Source organism: Chlamydotis macqueenii, chromosome 11 (genome assembly GCF_036417535.1).
Source record: "Chlamydotis macqueenii isolate bChlMac1 chromosome 11, bChlMac1.mat, whole genome shotgun sequence".
In the NCBI taxonomy this organism is placed as follows: Eukaryota; Metazoa; Chordata; class Aves; order Otidiformes; family Otididae; genus Chlamydotis; species Chlamydotis macqueenii.
In genome coordinates, this window is record NC_141566.1 from 7,653,118 (window position 1) to 7,669,038 (window position 15,921).

At 42.0% G+C, this 15,921-nt stretch overlaps 1 protein-coding gene across 1 annotated transcript in view; it reads left to right on the plus strand.

Moving 5' to 3' along the window:
• IL1RAPL2 (interleukin 1 receptor accessory protein like 2) overlaps positions 1 to 15,921 on the plus strand; it is a 390,109-nt gene that overhangs the window by 349,925 nt on the left and 24,263 nt on the right. The window contains exon 7 of the mRNA XM_086756375.1: positions 11,709 to 11,838. Within this exon, the coding sequence (XP_086612501.1) occupies positions 11,709 to 11,838 (130 nt within the window). The remainder of the gene's footprint in view (positions 1 to 11,708; positions 11,839 to 15,921) is intronic.

Genomic DNA, 15,921 nt, shown 5'->3' on the forward strand with positions numbered 1-15,921 from the left:
TCTCAGTTAAAAGATTCTTAACCTAAGCTTTTGGAAAAAAACCCAGGAAAAAAAAATTATGTTGAACAGTGAGCGTTTTCTGTGTGATTGACTTTTTAAAAAATACTGTGTTGCTTGTTTGTTTTTTTTTAATGACCTTTTTTTAAACAATAAGATGGGCAAATAAAAATGTTTCCTTTCATTTTTACAAATTAGAAGAGATTAAACTTTCCTGTAAATTCTTTATTGGACAACTGATGAACAATATTGATTCACTCTGTAAGCAAAATACAGGTTGTATTTATTGAACTGTGTTTTACTTTCCTACTCTCTCTGAATGTTATCCCTAAATTTAAGTAAATAATAAATTGGAATTATTTACTGGAGTTAGCCTGGAGAAAGTATTGCTCTGTGGCTGTTGTTTTTCTTTTTGAACCTTTTTCATAAATACAGTCTTTGTTTAGAACTCGCTGTTGCTCTTACTCAGCAGAGCAGTTAAATACGCGCTTAAATTTAATCAACAGGAAACCCTCTCCCGATTCAGCAGAACGTTGGAGCATTTGCTGAGTTTTAAGCACATCAGTGGCTTGTAGATTCTCATCTGAGTACAAGCTGATCCCAGCAGCGGTGTCCCTGTTGGTCCCTCTGTGCAGGGGAAGTGGGAACTTGCGTCATCTTGTCGTGAGCCATGGCAGGTCCTGTGGATGAGAGGCCACCTGCATAACTGAGGCCAAGTGAGGTGACAGTTGTGGTTGCATTCATTTTCAGAGGTGATTGACATCTGTCTTTTCATCCCTCTGACCAGGACTCAGCACTGCATTTGATTTATTTTAGGAAGGCTGGGAAAGCTGGAGAAACAGGAAGGTTGCAGCAGTTACTGCCCCTTGTGTCTGGCTCCTTTCCTTAGCCCTCCTGCCCCGTTCTCCTGCACTGTGTTGGCAGCATGGCAGCAGAGAGAGGAAAGGACTTATTGAACATCAAAATACATGTGTCAAGGTGATATTCTGGACCTTGTTAACCGTACTAATGTTTCTGGCCCTACATACCTGCTGCATGGCACTATGGAGATATTAGCAAGCTGTTCAGGGAGAATTAGGTTTTTCATTAACATCTTTGTATAAAAATGATGTCACGATCCGTTTGGATCTTTCAGATTTACAGGACAACATACTCTGTGATTTAAACTTTATTTCATGAGCTAATTAAGAAATACAATAAACAAATATGACAAATGGGCTCAATTCCCTTTTGCCCAGACTGGTCTCTCACGTGAATCCACTTATTCACCGCTCAGGTCATAAGGTTTCAGGACTTACAACCCGTAACTCTTAATATTGTGCACCTGTGAGCAAAAGGAAACTTTAGTTACCCAGGCGACGGTAAGTGAGAGTGCCCATCTTTCCTCCTCCATCAAGTTGCGAGTGTCCCCTGTATCACACCGGAAAGCATGAAAACCTCAGCAGTACAGCTGCCGTTGGATCCGCTTCAAAAGCTTTCTGAGTAAACTGATGTTTTATATCCTCCAGCTTGGAGGTTTGGTCTATACCATTTCCATAAGTTAGTGGATTCTGAGGGAGCTGCCAGGTGAAGGAGAATGTCTACTGGAGATGGCAATTTGGGGGTGAAAATGGTGCGTAATGGCCCTTTAGCTCTGTCTGGCCACCTGTCCTGCCTACCTGGTGCTCTCATTTGGCCTAATGATGCTGCTCCCAGCATACATGAGGCCTCAGCATGAGCTGGGTTAGCCAAAATCTAAGTAGGAGTGGAGTGAACAGTCACAAACTGAGTATAAAAATACCCCAGTTGACTCCTTAGATTCAAGCATACATTTATTTCAAAGAGTCTTACCTTGTTTCTAGGGCAGGACATCCATAGCATGAAACATCAGTTCACATTTGCTTTGTCCTAAGTGAAGAATTATCCATTCTATAGTCATTGTCTTAAGAAGTTCTGTCATTTGTTTTAAAATCAACACAGATGTTGGAAGAGCTTTAGGGTAATTTCTTCAGTCTGTTGCAGCCCGCAGCTGGTTTCCTTAGCAACTCTGAACGTACCCTCTGTGTACTACATGGGAACTCACCAAGACGTACGACGGGATACCCGTTACATACTCATGTGAGTGAGGTTGAGAATTTGGCCTCATTGATGGCAGCAGATCTTGGTTAGGTTGGTCCCTCCATGCACTTTCTTCACATGAAGCCAGATTGCTCTCTAGAAAGAGATGCTGGATTTCATCATCTTTCTCCCCTGAGAGAAAAGATCAAGATGTACTTGCTCAGGAAACTGAGATGTAAGACATGAATGTCCTAGAAAATGTTATGCAGGGGCAAGTTGGAGAGTTGGAAAGTCCTGAAGCTGGCAGGAGTCAGCAATGTGTGAGATGGGACCCTACCTTGCCCTTGAGCCGGCAGATCGCTGGGAGGAGACAGGAGCATCTCTGTGGTCCATCTCTTTGTAGCTCAAATAGTTGGCTGTTTCCCCTTCTCACTATGGGACAGCCATCTAAGAAAACAAGTGTCCCTCTGAATAATTTGTCCCTTCCTGCTCTTCTTTCGGAGCAACGCACCTGTGTATTGCCACCTATTTTGGCCTTGCTAAAGAGCAATATCAGAATAGAGTGAAATGATTGCTGTGACAGCATGGGGCCGTACCTGTGCCCTGGCCATAGCGAGATGATTTGTGCCGTCTCATGCCCTGTTTAGTTCACCTTAGTCTGGATGTCACTGCTCTGTTGTCCTTGGCCTGCCCCAGCCCTCAGAACCCTACCACCAAGGGGACATTTTTAAAGTGCCTACAGGGCATTTCTCTTAAATAATATTTCTGTGCCTCAAAATGCAGAGAAATGAGATTTTCAGAAGGACCTTAGTATTAAGCACAGGTTAAAGTCGGCACAAGGCAGCTGTCAAGCTGCTTCTGGAAATCCCACTAAGCATCTGTCTTCATTGTAGGTGAATAACTGAAAAGCTAAAATCCTTGACTTTCAGTTACACCTGAGCTCTCAATGACTAAGACTTCAAATTCTGACCCCAAGGCAATTTTGAAAATGGGGTAAAGCATTTTACAGGATTTAGATGAGATTTACTTTGGCAGGGGGTGGGGGTTGGGATGTTTTTCTGAGGTTTTTAGGAAGAAAGTTCCTCGAGGAGATTTTTGCCTTGATTGATTCATTTCTGGAACATCCAATAAATTTTTAACCGCAACGTTTCAGCCTTGTGTGTATTTTAGTTTTGTTTTTCTCTTTTTTGCGACAGCCACGGTCAATAGCCAAGCCTACAAGCAGCGTTTGCAGGGGGTCATGACTGTGGTGTTTAAATTAGACATGGTTGGAGCTGTACAGGATGACAGCAAATGCATTGACTTCTGATCTTGGCAACAAACTGTCTAGAGGCTTAGTTGCTTTGTTTCATCTTTGGAGCTCTGCTGCTTGGTGTTAGTGTTACTTTTATGCTACTTTTTATATCTGCCATTTGCTCACTCGAGTGAGACAGAAAAGCACAAATGTCTCATGACCGTGGGTTTTGTGATGTCTCAGGGCATAAGAAATAAGAGCAGAGCAAGAAAGAAAGTTAGAATTAAAATAATAAACTACAGAGGACAAACCAAGACCTAAAGATCTTTTGCATTTGTCTTGTCAGAGTTTTCACTGGAGTCTTTCTTGTTGCCAAAGACTTGCCTTAGTCAAAAAGTTCTTACATGAGTGAAGAGCCAACTTAACGTATGTCATGTGCCGCCACCATTTATTTTTCCTACATATCAATGCTGCTACCAGAAAATTATTTTAGTGCCTATGCTGTTTGTAACAGAGGGCCTTACTTAGGGAAGAGCACCTCCTTTAGTCTGTTTCTTTGTAGAAACTTGGAGACTAAAACAATCTAGTAAAATATATATATGTGTGTGTAGTTTTAAATGCTCTTAAACTGATTTTTGAGATGTCTGGAGGCTATTTAGGTTTGATTTCACTATAAATTTATCTTATTAAAGCAATTATTATCACTACCCGAAGCAGATTTCTTAATTTTATTTAAAATGCTTTCAGTTCATTAGTTCCTGGCTGATCTTTAATTATGCAAATGTTTGGAAGAATCATATTGAGTCATTAATCTATTGGTTGCTGGAATACAGTTTTGAAACATTATGGGATTTTCTCTATTTTTTTTTTCTGGTCAGTGAAAATAATTTGTTTTCATAGAATCATAGAATAGTTTTGGTTAGAAGGGACTGTAAAGGTTGTCCAGTTTCAACCCCCCCTGTCCTGGGCAGGAACACCTTGCACCAGATCAGGTTGCTCAGAGCCTCATCCAACCTGCCCTTGAATGTTTCCAGGGATGGGGCATCCACCCACCTCTCTGGGCAACCTATTCCAGTGCCGCACCACCCTCACAGTAAAGAATTTCTTCCATATACCTAATCTAAATCTAACCTCTTTCAGTTTAAAGTCATTACCTCTTGTCCTATCACGACATGCCCTTGTCCCTCTCCAGCTTTCTTGTAGGCCCCCTTGAGGTACTGGAAGGCCACTCTAAGGTCTTCCCAGAGCCTTTTCTTCTCCAGACTGAACAGCCCCATCTCTCTCAGCCTCTCCTCACAGGAGAGGTGCTCCAGCCCTCTGATCGTCTTTGTGGCCTCCTCTGGACTTGCTCCAACAGGTCCATGTCCTTGAGTTTTGAGTATGCTTTGTTTCCATTGGATCAGATAATCCTCAAACTAGTCACTGAACTCCATGAGACTTTTACCTAAATAGGGGTAACATGGTTTAGCACACAGTTAGGCTTGTATTCTGCAGAACAGCCAAGTAAAAGAGGATGAAAAAGAAGCCCTGGTAGAGTAATTACCACTGACTTTGTCAATCTTGTTGTACTAAACAAAACATGGAACCTTTGACCAAGTAATTATGGGAAATGGCCAGCGAAAAATAAAGGAGATAGGTGATAATGTGCCTTTTGTGGGGTTTTGCAGCTTTGTCTAAATCCAGTAGTGGATAAATAGAATGGACTGGACTGTTTCAGTTGGAAGAGACCTACACTGGTCATCTAGTCCAACTGCCTGACCACTTCAGAGTTAAAGCATGTTACTATGAGCTTTGTCCAAATGCCTCTTCAATACTGACAGGCTTGGGGCATTGACCACCTCTCTAGGAAGCCTGTTCCAGTGTTTGACCACCCTCTTGGTAAAGAAATGCTTCCTAGTGTCCAGCCTAAACCTCCCCTGATGCAGTTTTGAACCATTCATGGATGTCCTATCACTGGATCCCAGAGAGAAGTGTTCAACTCCTCCCTCTCCGCTTCCACTCCCCAGGAAGCTGTAGAGAGCAATGAGGTCACCCCTCAGCCTCCTTTTCTCCAAACTAGACAAGCCCAAAGTCCTTAGCCATGGCTCACAGGACATGCTTTCCAGCCCTTCTGCGGGGTTTGTTGCTCCCCTTTGGACGCACTCAAGGACCTTCACATCCTTCTTAAATTGTGAGGCCCAGATTTGCACACAGTGTTCAAGGTGAGGCCTCACCGTCGCTGAATACAGCGGGATAATCGCGTCTTTTGACGGGCTGGTTGTACTGTTTGATGCACCCCAGGATGTGGTTTGCATTCTTGACTGCCGGGCACGCTGCTGACTCGTGTTGAGCCTGCTGCCAACCGGCACCCCCAGATCTCTTTCTGCAGGGCTGCTCTCCAGCCACTCCTCTGCCAATTTATGCTTGTGCCCAGCGTTACTCCATTGTAGGTGCAGAATGTGACATTTAGATTTGTTAAATATCATCCCATTAATCATTGCCCAATGCTCCAGTCAATCTAGATACCTCTGCAAGGCCTCTTGTCCCTCAAGAGACTCAACAGTACCTCCCAGTTTGGTATCATCGGCAAACCTGCTAATAATCGGTGGAGAATTTCAGTGCTGCCTTAACAGATTATAGGAACAGAAGATGAAGATCCTGATGTTGGGAAATGGTAGTAGAGTTCCTAGATCTGTGCTGAGAGGGGACTGGGAAACACAGGTGACCAGCTGTGCTGGGTGACTTGAGCAAAACCCAAGCATAGCCTCAGCTGCCTTTGCCAAACGCCTCTTGACTTCTTTAGGTGGTCATCCTGTTGTGGATGAGCCTGAGGCAGAGGGCTAGGGCTCAGCTACAGGATTTGGCCCGCAGATCCCAAGAGAGGCCCTGAGCGGCACCATTTTCTACGATTGCCATCCTCGTGTCCCCAGTAGCAGCTCAGCATCCAGGCCTGAGCCAAACCCACAACTGGCTTGGGCTGCATCACCTCGGTGTGATTCTGGGTTCTGCCCATTATTGCCGAGCATAGAGCGGCTAAGAAGATGTCCTTGCAAGGGACTTAGAGAAAATTGAAGTTTTCTGCAAACTAGATAGAAGCTACCACACACAGAGATTGTTTTTCATGAGTCAAGGTCTATGTTACCCCTGGCATTTGTTTTGTGGATAAATTGCAGCCATAAGCTCTGTCTCCCATATCTTCTTATCGAGGGTGTCCTTCTGAAGGAAAAGGAAATGAGTTCTTTACTTCAAGGTTGTATACAATCCAGCCTGCCTTGCTAGGGGAATTTAAATCACTCTTCTGCTCTTTGACCAGTTTCTAGCACTTGTAAAGCACGTTAGAACAATAACGTTTTTGTCAGTGACATGGTGATTTGCCTTGCAAACCTCGCAGCCTGGAAAGTCAGATTCGATCCTGCAGACAGGCTGTAGAATCCACTAATTGAGATGTGGTAAGTAACCTGCCTTTCTCGTCCTCTGTCTCAGCAAACTGAAGAAACAAAGCCCGAGAAATGCCTGCATAGTGTCTGCACGTGTCGAGTGGGAAGCTGCTCCTCTGCAAACGCTTCTCTCTGTCTCTATATGGGAGAGAGTCATAGGTACCGTTATCAGAGAGGAGCTACGTGATGCATATGCATCAATAAGAGAGATCTGGAGTGACGGAATGATTTTTGGTGGCAGCGGTGTGCTCGCTTATCTTCCCTTCTATGTGTATACAGCATCCAGCCCTGAAAGAGATAAAACCAATGATATTACAGTCAATACTATTAACAGTCAGGTGAGCTGAAGATGTAAGTCCAGCTAGTAAAGTGCGTGGGATTGACTTTTGATGTTGTGTGGTACAAAAGGAGGTCTTCCTTTGGCAATTTCACTCAGTTCTGCCACTAGCGTGGAAGGATCACGTGGTTCGGTTCAGGTTTGTTGAGAGTGATGTTGTCTCTGGCACAAAAATGTGAAAGAATTGGAAAAAAACCACTAATGTTTCAAGGCATAGGGGAAAAAAAAGCACCAAAGGATTCACAGATGGCTTTGGCTGTTTGATGGTGTTGCTCTGGGAGTGAAAGCCCGATTTGCTGGAAGAGCAGGGCACCAGCAGAATGTGGACATCAGAGAATATGGACTGTGTTGCACCCTTGAACGGAAGCTGGCAAATCAACTATAAAATACACCTACTTGTGTAAAATGAATGAAGAATGAATATGAATTAATCCATATTTTCAAAAAAATCCCTGAAAAATTGCCTTGGCGTAAGCCAGATCTTAGGATCTCTGAACAGCTTTTGTCTTCTATGCTGGTCAGTCATCTAGCCTTGGCGCTGAAGTTTTTAAGTCTGAACAACTTTTAGGTATTTTAAGCTTCATTTACTTGATGGTTGGAGTGTACCTCGGTGAATAGAGACTGTGCTGCAGGATTTGTCATTATCTTTCAAAGCATGTCAGACCCGTTCTAAGCACATTCAGAATGCCGCCTGACTGAATTCTTTTTCGGACCCTTTTCTGTCCTTAGCCAGTACTCCTACTGCCATCAGGCAGCTATTTTGCTTCAATAATTGCATTTCTGTGGAATTCTCATTTTCAGGAAAAAAAAAAATAGCTCAAATGTATGGTAGTGTTCACGCAGATTTATTGTGAAAATGGTCAGATGGAAAATGTACAATAAGATTTAGCAATAAAAGTCACTCCCATTGCCAGCGGTTGTGTCTTATCAGCTGGGAGTTTGCAACAAGCCTGCCTGATTGACAGGGTAGGGAAAAAAGCTAAAGCAGAGACTTCTGCTGGAACCTGAGGCTTTGCTGTAACAAGGTGACCCCAGCAAAGCAGTAGCCTCAGTGATGTCTGCAAGCAGGCTTTTCTATTTTCTTCTCTTGTTTCTTAAAACATTCTCTTCAGTGTTGGTTCATTAGAAATCTCATTGATCATTTTCTCTGTTTCTCAGCAAATTATTTCATTAATTAAAATGGCAACTGAAATGTCTATCTGATTTAAACAGAAAACGTTTATAAATGGAAAACTTTTAGGATACCACTCATTCTAGGAACTTTGATGTTGTTAATTAAATGATGCAAGGGGAATTTTTCTTAATAAGAACAGTTTGTAATGGAACTACTTAGTGTCGTGCAGAACAGCAGTAATGATATCCAGAAGTTTGGACCTTACACAAGATGAGTTGTTGGAGTCACAAACTGCCTGTTAGTTCCTTCTGCCTGGCCTTGGTGTGATACCACATGTCTTGTAGCCAACCCCAAAATCAGGACCTACAAAGGGCAACTTCCATGCTTGGTGCCTGTTTCTCGCCGTATTCAAGGGTACATTTAAGAACCAGGGAACTTGACTGAGTTCTCAGCATCTGGGGGGAAGTGCAGTGAAACATACTACATTCTTTTCTGGATAGGAATTAGTTCGAATTTCCTGAAAACCAGTAGTAACAGGTTGCTGCTGTGGCCGGCTGTGCCTTAACATAGCAGGAGAAGGGGAAACTTTCCTTCCTTTCTTTATGGAGGTTTATTTGATGAGGTAAAGCGTTTCTGCAAGGAAAATGTTACCTTTTCTGACTTTGTCCTCCTTTCAGAGTCACAAAGGAGTGATGAGAGTCACAAAGCTGCTTGAGAGCTACAGAAGAGTGAGGTGTTCTTACCAACTTGAGGAGAAGAACAGCCTGTGAGAGTGAGGGTTTGGATGGGACTTTGCGGTGTTACCAAGCCCAAAACTCTTTCCACTCCAAAGCAGATCAGCTCAACCCAGAAATGCATCATTCTGCTACCGAGATACAAATTTCTTGTTCCATGAGAAACAGCTGCTTATACCTCCCTCTAATCAGTGATGGGTTTGCGGATGAGGTGGACCATGGTTTTTTTCAGGTGTGGCCAGTCCCAGACATTGAGCTGAAAATACTAATTCACTCTAAAGTTTGCTGTTGACAGTACTGGTTTATTCTGCTGGTTTTCCCTGATGGCAAAGCTGGGAAATAGATCTGCCCGGGCATGTTCAGAGTGTGTAGGCTTTCACAGGAAAGGCTGCTGATGCTTTGTATTGAGTTTGTTTATTACAGTAGCGCTGTACCAACAGGTTTTTTTTTATTTTCCTGTTTGTATAGAAAACTTCTTATTTCTTCAAACCAGACGTATTACCTCGGGTTATTTACTCTGCATGTATAGAAATCTTAGACTCACCTTGGAATATTTTCATTTCTTTAGGGTTTGTCTTTTAAGTAAGAGTCTGCTGGTTTGAGGGAAAGCACACCCTGTAACACTTAATGCCCAGCATGGTGTGCCAAAAGAAAGGGCATATACTGTCAACGCTGATAGGCCACGTGTAGCCTTTTTCACATTGCTACAACTGTCTTTTTCCATTAAAATCAAACTTGGATTGAGCAGCCACTTGCTAGGAAATCACTAAGTGCTATTTAAATAGCTGCGTATCGTGGCTCTGAGGCAAGCAGAACAAAAGATGTCACACCTGGCATTCAGCGTGTTAGGAAAACGTGAGATGGATATCGCCAGAGGCTCCGATTCCTGTCTCCACCCGCGGAGGGCACGCAGCGCTTCGCGGGGCTGGGTGAACGGGTTGGGAGCAGGAGGAAACAACTTTTCTGATGTTGTCTTGTAGTGGAATTAAATGTCTGTCTGAAAGTGTTTCTGACTCTTCATGAGTTAATGAAGTTTGGCACTGTCTTATGATGGTGGTCAATGTTGTGGGATGTGCAGGTAACTGAATATCCACCCCTCCTTATGTTTTGGGCGTTTGAGGTGGTTGTATATAATCTGTCAGCATCAGCATGTGTTCCGTGGCCAGCTGTGGTACCAGAGTTCATCGTGAATATGGAGACAATGAAAGACTCTGTAAAACATTTTCAGGATAAACATTTTCCATTTTTGTCTTTCGCTATTTGAGAAACAGAGACTGAAGTGCAGTCTTTAAACCTTTTCTTGCTGCATGCTAATGTTTCAAAAGGACTTGTAATTTTGGATCTTGACTTGGAAACAATTTAAAGGCGGCTGATTTTCAGCGGCTGGGACTGCTGCGCTTCCTGACTAATCAGACTCTTTTGATGTATCTTAAATTGGGCACAGAAATAATGGATAGACAAGTGCAAGTAGTTGACTTAGGACAGCTCTGTGGGGGTTTCGGCAAAGATGCTCTAGCACACAGCTCTGATACGCTCTGAGTATGCACACAGCGAGTTATCACTGCCGCGCAGACAAGAGGTAACTGATTAAGGCATAGTAAATCACTCATGTGAAACCACTGGCCCGTGCTGAACCAAGTGATGTGCTCCAAATGACTAGCCTTTTCTGAAAAGTGTAGGCCTGTTCTATTTCAGTGTCAAAAGAATCTCCTGCTGGCACTGAGTATGGCTGGCACCATAAAACATTTCTTCCAAATGTAGTAAAATGCATTATTTGGACTTCCCATGCTTGATCCAAGTCCTGGAAGATTCAGCAGGAGTCTCCACTGATGTTAAATGAGATCTGTCCTCCTATGTAAGCTGGTGACTCTACAGCTGTTCCGTAACCTGGACCACCTACACTGGGTAAAACAGGCAAGGAGAAGTGGGTGCAGCAGCTGTATTTGTGTACTAAGGGAATGGGCATGGTTCTCCTGAATTTCCTGGCTTGTCTGGGGTTTTTCTGTTCTTTTTTTTTTTGTCTTCTGCAGGCAGACAACCATCTGTCCTGGCAGTGTAAGCACAGTCCTGGACTAGCTAGTAATGCTAAAGCTGTAGCCAAACAAAAAGCGATCTAAATGCTGAATTCTTGGAGAGAAAGAAATCTGATTAGTTTCCAAGTTTTATTTTCTTTCTTTTGGAAGTATTTTTGAAGAGTTGAAAGGGAGAGTTCTTTACTCTGTTGCTTGAGTAATGCTTTGAAGTTTGGTCCTTTGCCAAGAGCCTGTTGACAGTAACATGAGTGTTGTTGGTGCTCATTGGCATCATGTATTACCTGGGGATCTTTAAAAGCTCTCTGAACAGCTTACCAAGACTTCATTAACATTTGATTTCTGTCTAAGTGAGGAGGAAACTATCACTGTGTCTTTTTTACAGGTGGATAGACAGCAGTAAGCAAGTTCAGTGATCTACCTGCTTCTTAGGGACGCTCCCCAGTCCTGGTAGAGATCCCTGGAGTCTGACAAACAAGTCATCTCTTTCTTTTTAACAACTGATCTGGCATCACCTTATGTTGCCCCTATTTCCATACCTTCTCATTGTTTGTATTGTATCTTTCTGGAAAAAAAAAATAAATTATGGATAACCTTAGAGTTTCATTTCACAGCTATTTCCTCTAGATGCAAATAAACCTCACCCTTTTTCCTATGGTTTGTAGTTATTCCTTCTTTTTTTTTTTTTTTTTTTTGTCTTCTCCAATTTTAAATGGGGAGGTTTGTCTGAGGTGTTGAGATTTCTCATAATCATTCTTTCTAGTAGCCGTGACAAAGTGTCTAACCCTCTCTTTTCTATTTGTCCTCAGGAAACCCGCTGACTGTGGCCTGCAAAGCTTTCTTTGGATTCAGTGGAGAATCGGGCCCCATGATCTACTGGATGAAAGGGGAAAAATTCATAGAAGAATTAGAAGGTCACATTAGAGAAGGCGAAGTCAGGTACTTTTTGGAGTATTTACTGTTAAAGACATGGTATATCCCAAAAGCCTGTTGAGTTTTTTTGAAGATATTTTTAATTGAAAGTGGAATTAGTTTCCTATCTAAAGAGTGATGAATGACTTGGAACCAGAGCAGTGTGAGTAGCTCCTTCTCCTTTCTAGCGAATAAACTCTAAAGACACAGTAGCTATCTATGTGCCTGAAAATCTCTTATCAAATTCCCTTGAAGGCAGCTGACGTGTCTGAGTGTTCTCAGGGTTGATTTTAGCCCTGCGTGGAAATGATTCCGTCCACTGCAGCTGCCCCCTGTGGCAGCCCCTGGCACGATGACATTCGTTTCAGCATCAGTCTTAATCTGAAAGATGAATGGTCTACTGTCAAAGTCACCATACTTTTTCTCTTCAACTGAATATGTTTTCTGCCTGTGATATAGCTCTCCGTATGCCTTAACCAGGGCTTTTGAACATTTGTTCCTCTGTTCTTAACACTTAAGGGAGAGAAGGAAGTCGCCGTGTGAGGATGTCCAGTATCCAACTTGTGCTTGGCTTGTTCCAGATGCTGATTATCATTTGCTGTACCAGTGGCAGTGAAAACGAACACTTGGATCCCCATGAACTTTCATGGAATTTGCACCTAACAGCATCTTCTTGTCTTCCTTCTTTAGTAATTACCTGATTAATAGCTCTTTGAGCAAAGACTAAGTTATGGTTATACTATGGACAAGGTGGTCTCAGCTCCTGTAGACAAAAAGACAAGGTCTGTGCACCTTCCATTGCACACTTTTTTATTCTCATTTCTGAATTGTTTGTTTCTTGAGAAAGTGATTTTGGAGAGCAGGCAGAGAGAGAGAGAGATTCCTTTGCTTTATTACTTAATCAATAATTTGAAGTTCAGCCATTTAGCTACTAGTTGTTAAGATACACTAAAATAACTGACCTCACATTGCACCTTAATTGCATACAGAAGGAATTTATCATATATTGCCAGAATGGCTTTAAGTGTACAATCCTCTTTTGGGCTTCTGACCACAAAATATGATTATTGGAAACTTCTGCCACTGCAAGTGATCAGCATTTAAGGACATTGTGTCCTCTCTGGTGTATATATATGAACAGAGCGATTCTGGTCATGTTCTTCCTCTGCATCAGAAGGACAATTTGAAGTTTGTATTTAACGAGCTCTCCAGCTCTAGCACAGTTCAAAACTTTTCCTTTATGTGTTAGTGAAATTGAGTTTGAAAAAGCTGTATTTGTCCTTTATTGTGCCATCTCATTGCATGTTCATGTTTCAAATTAATTTTGTGACAACTCCCTTTTCTCACGCCATTAAAATGCTCTGACTCAATTTACGGACCCGTCACAGTTCGGTGAATTTTCTCTTCAACAGAGCTACTTTCCACATACCTAATCTGTGCATCACAGCCAGCGTTAAAAACATAGCATTTACCAAAACCTACTGCGTCCTTACCAGCAGTGCCACAGTTCATCCCTTTTTTCATTGAGAAGTAGCTATGGCAACTGTAGTAGAAACTTTTTGCAAATTACTTTTTCCCAGTAACAGCTCTCATTTAGGCGTCCCATTGCAGGTACGCTGCTGCGGGGAAACAATGCAGCTTCAAGGAAACTGTTCTGTCAGTGCCCCGACCCAGCCCACATCTTCCACCCAGCTGTATTTATTGATGTATTTCAAAAAATGTCACATATCTTTAAAATTTGATGAGCCCACAGTGAACTTACTGGTTAAATGCTTTTCCCACCAGTCTGCTTCTATGTGGTATTATCAGCGTGTTTCTGCTAATATTGTGAGAAACTACACATAATTGGGAATTGTTACAACCACACCAAAATACTCCGTGGGTTGTTCCTTTGGCAAATATTTGACATTTTAACTGTGCATCCTCTGTCTTAAATTAGTTCACATATTTAGTAGAACTCTGAATTTTTGGTGCTATCCTGACCCTGAGCTGTACTCATCTATTGTGTCACTGGATTTGCTGTGTATTATAAGAGTTTGGGTTTGCAGATCAATGCAGCGCAGGAGTACAAAACATCCATCGCTAGTTTGCATCCTCGAGCATGCATGGTTACCAGCCAATTAGTCTGTGTTTATGAAAGCACTGAAAGAAAGATGCACGTGACTCGAGCGTTTCTATTAAAATCAAACCCATGAAAGTGGCTTTTTGGTAAGCAGACTTCACCATGAGTAACATATGTGTAGCTCTGGACTTCTCATTATTTATTAGACCTTGTTACGGAGCCTGGTAATAAAAAGTAACTAATCAGCATTGTAGAGCTCGGAGGCAATGACCCCCCTCTAATCTGCCTCCTTGCCTTCCCTTGAATTAAGTTCCCCAAATGTTAGGCATGCGTAGGGCAAAGGAGAAAGAGGCTTTGCTTGCCAGGTGGGTTTTTCACAGCGGTAATAAAAACGTCGTGTAAATTGAACCATGGCTATTAAAGAAGGAATCAGAGTCTTTAAGCCGGCCTGCAGAGTTGTCAGTTGTACCTCATTATCAAAGGAGCCCACAGCAAATTTCAGCACAATTTTCAATACTTCTTTGCCACAGCGAAAAAGTATTTTCGGCATAAATCTTACTCTCCCAGCCACCTATGAGTTGCTGCTTTTTTTTCTTCAGGCAATACCGCAGAACAGTTTGCAGGTGCTTCCTAATGCTCAACTTGTAGAGCATGTTTGTCTTTTTTTTTTTTTCTTTCTTCTCCATTTTTAAAGTGGAAATAGTTTATCTTGTTCTGGAGGCATGAAAAGATGTGAATGGAGACATTTTGAACTGCAGCCTTATTTCTTTCTGCTGATTAGTTTAACATTCTGCCTTTTCACCCACAGAATTCAACTGATGGGTGCAAAACACTCAGACGAGATGAGGATGGTGTGTTCTGTTGGGAAAGGTGCAGAGGGAGGGAGGCAGAATTACCATCGCTGCCTGGTTAATGTACTTTGCAGAGAGGTATGGAAATGAGCCCTCTCCGGAAAACCTTGTACTGCTCAAGTAGACAATTTCTGGGCAGAGAATGAGAAACACAATGCAGGAAAGTGAGAGGGAAGATCGCTGTGCCATGTTGTTCACTGAACTACTTTTCTTTGGAGAGGTGCTTATATACACACAGATGTGTCCTTTCAGCTACAGGCTGTTGTCAAGAGCTAGAAAGATGGGACAAGAGTTTTTTTCCCTGTTCCCAGTCCAGATCCTCACCTCTGTAAAGAATAAAACTTTCCTTTTTTGATAAGTCCCGGGTTAGTAAACATTTGGAATTAACGCCTTGGTCTTGTAAAGAAACCCAACTGAAGCTCTCTTACAACTTTTACATCTGTGATCATACAAAGCCTGAAAATTTTAGAAAAATATTATTTCAAAGGAAAAGTATTTTAACTTCAGATTCAACTTAGTGCATAAATGCATTGAAAAAACATGACAAAAGATTTTTAAAAACCTGAAACATTGGATATTTTTAAAGAAACCATCTGTATTCTGAAATGACACTTTTGGTTTTAATTTGTATTTTTTTCACTGAAAAATAATCAGTAGGTAAAACACTTTGTTTTAGATCAAATAAAATGCTTCAGCTTGAAAAAAAAAGAAAGCAGAGGATATTTTTTTTTACTTCACCCACCTCTCTCCCTCCATCCTGTTTGTTGCAAGTTGTCAAGCACCATTGGTTTACCTGTGTATTAAATGGTGTAATTACTTTTGCAGTATGCTCATCAAACCACAAAAAAAAGGAGCCATTCTTTTCTCAACTTGTGGAAGCCGATGTGTTGGCAGTGTTGCTGGTGCTTCTTGATACTATATTCCTTTTCTTCCCCCAAAATATTGTGCTCAGTGTTCTCTGGACCAGTTATGAAATGCAATCAATTAAAGGCTGTACACATATTTTTAAAAATGTAGGTGACCAACTGTGTATTTCTGTGGCAATAATGAATCATTAGCTGTTGAGTACTGGTTAAAAGAAAAAAAAAAGAGAGGAAAAAAAAAAGCAAGAGTGAAGGGTTTAACAGCACTAAGAACTTTCTACAGTTTGCTACCAGCATAATGTTTCAGTATTTGTCAGCATTTTCATGTTAGATC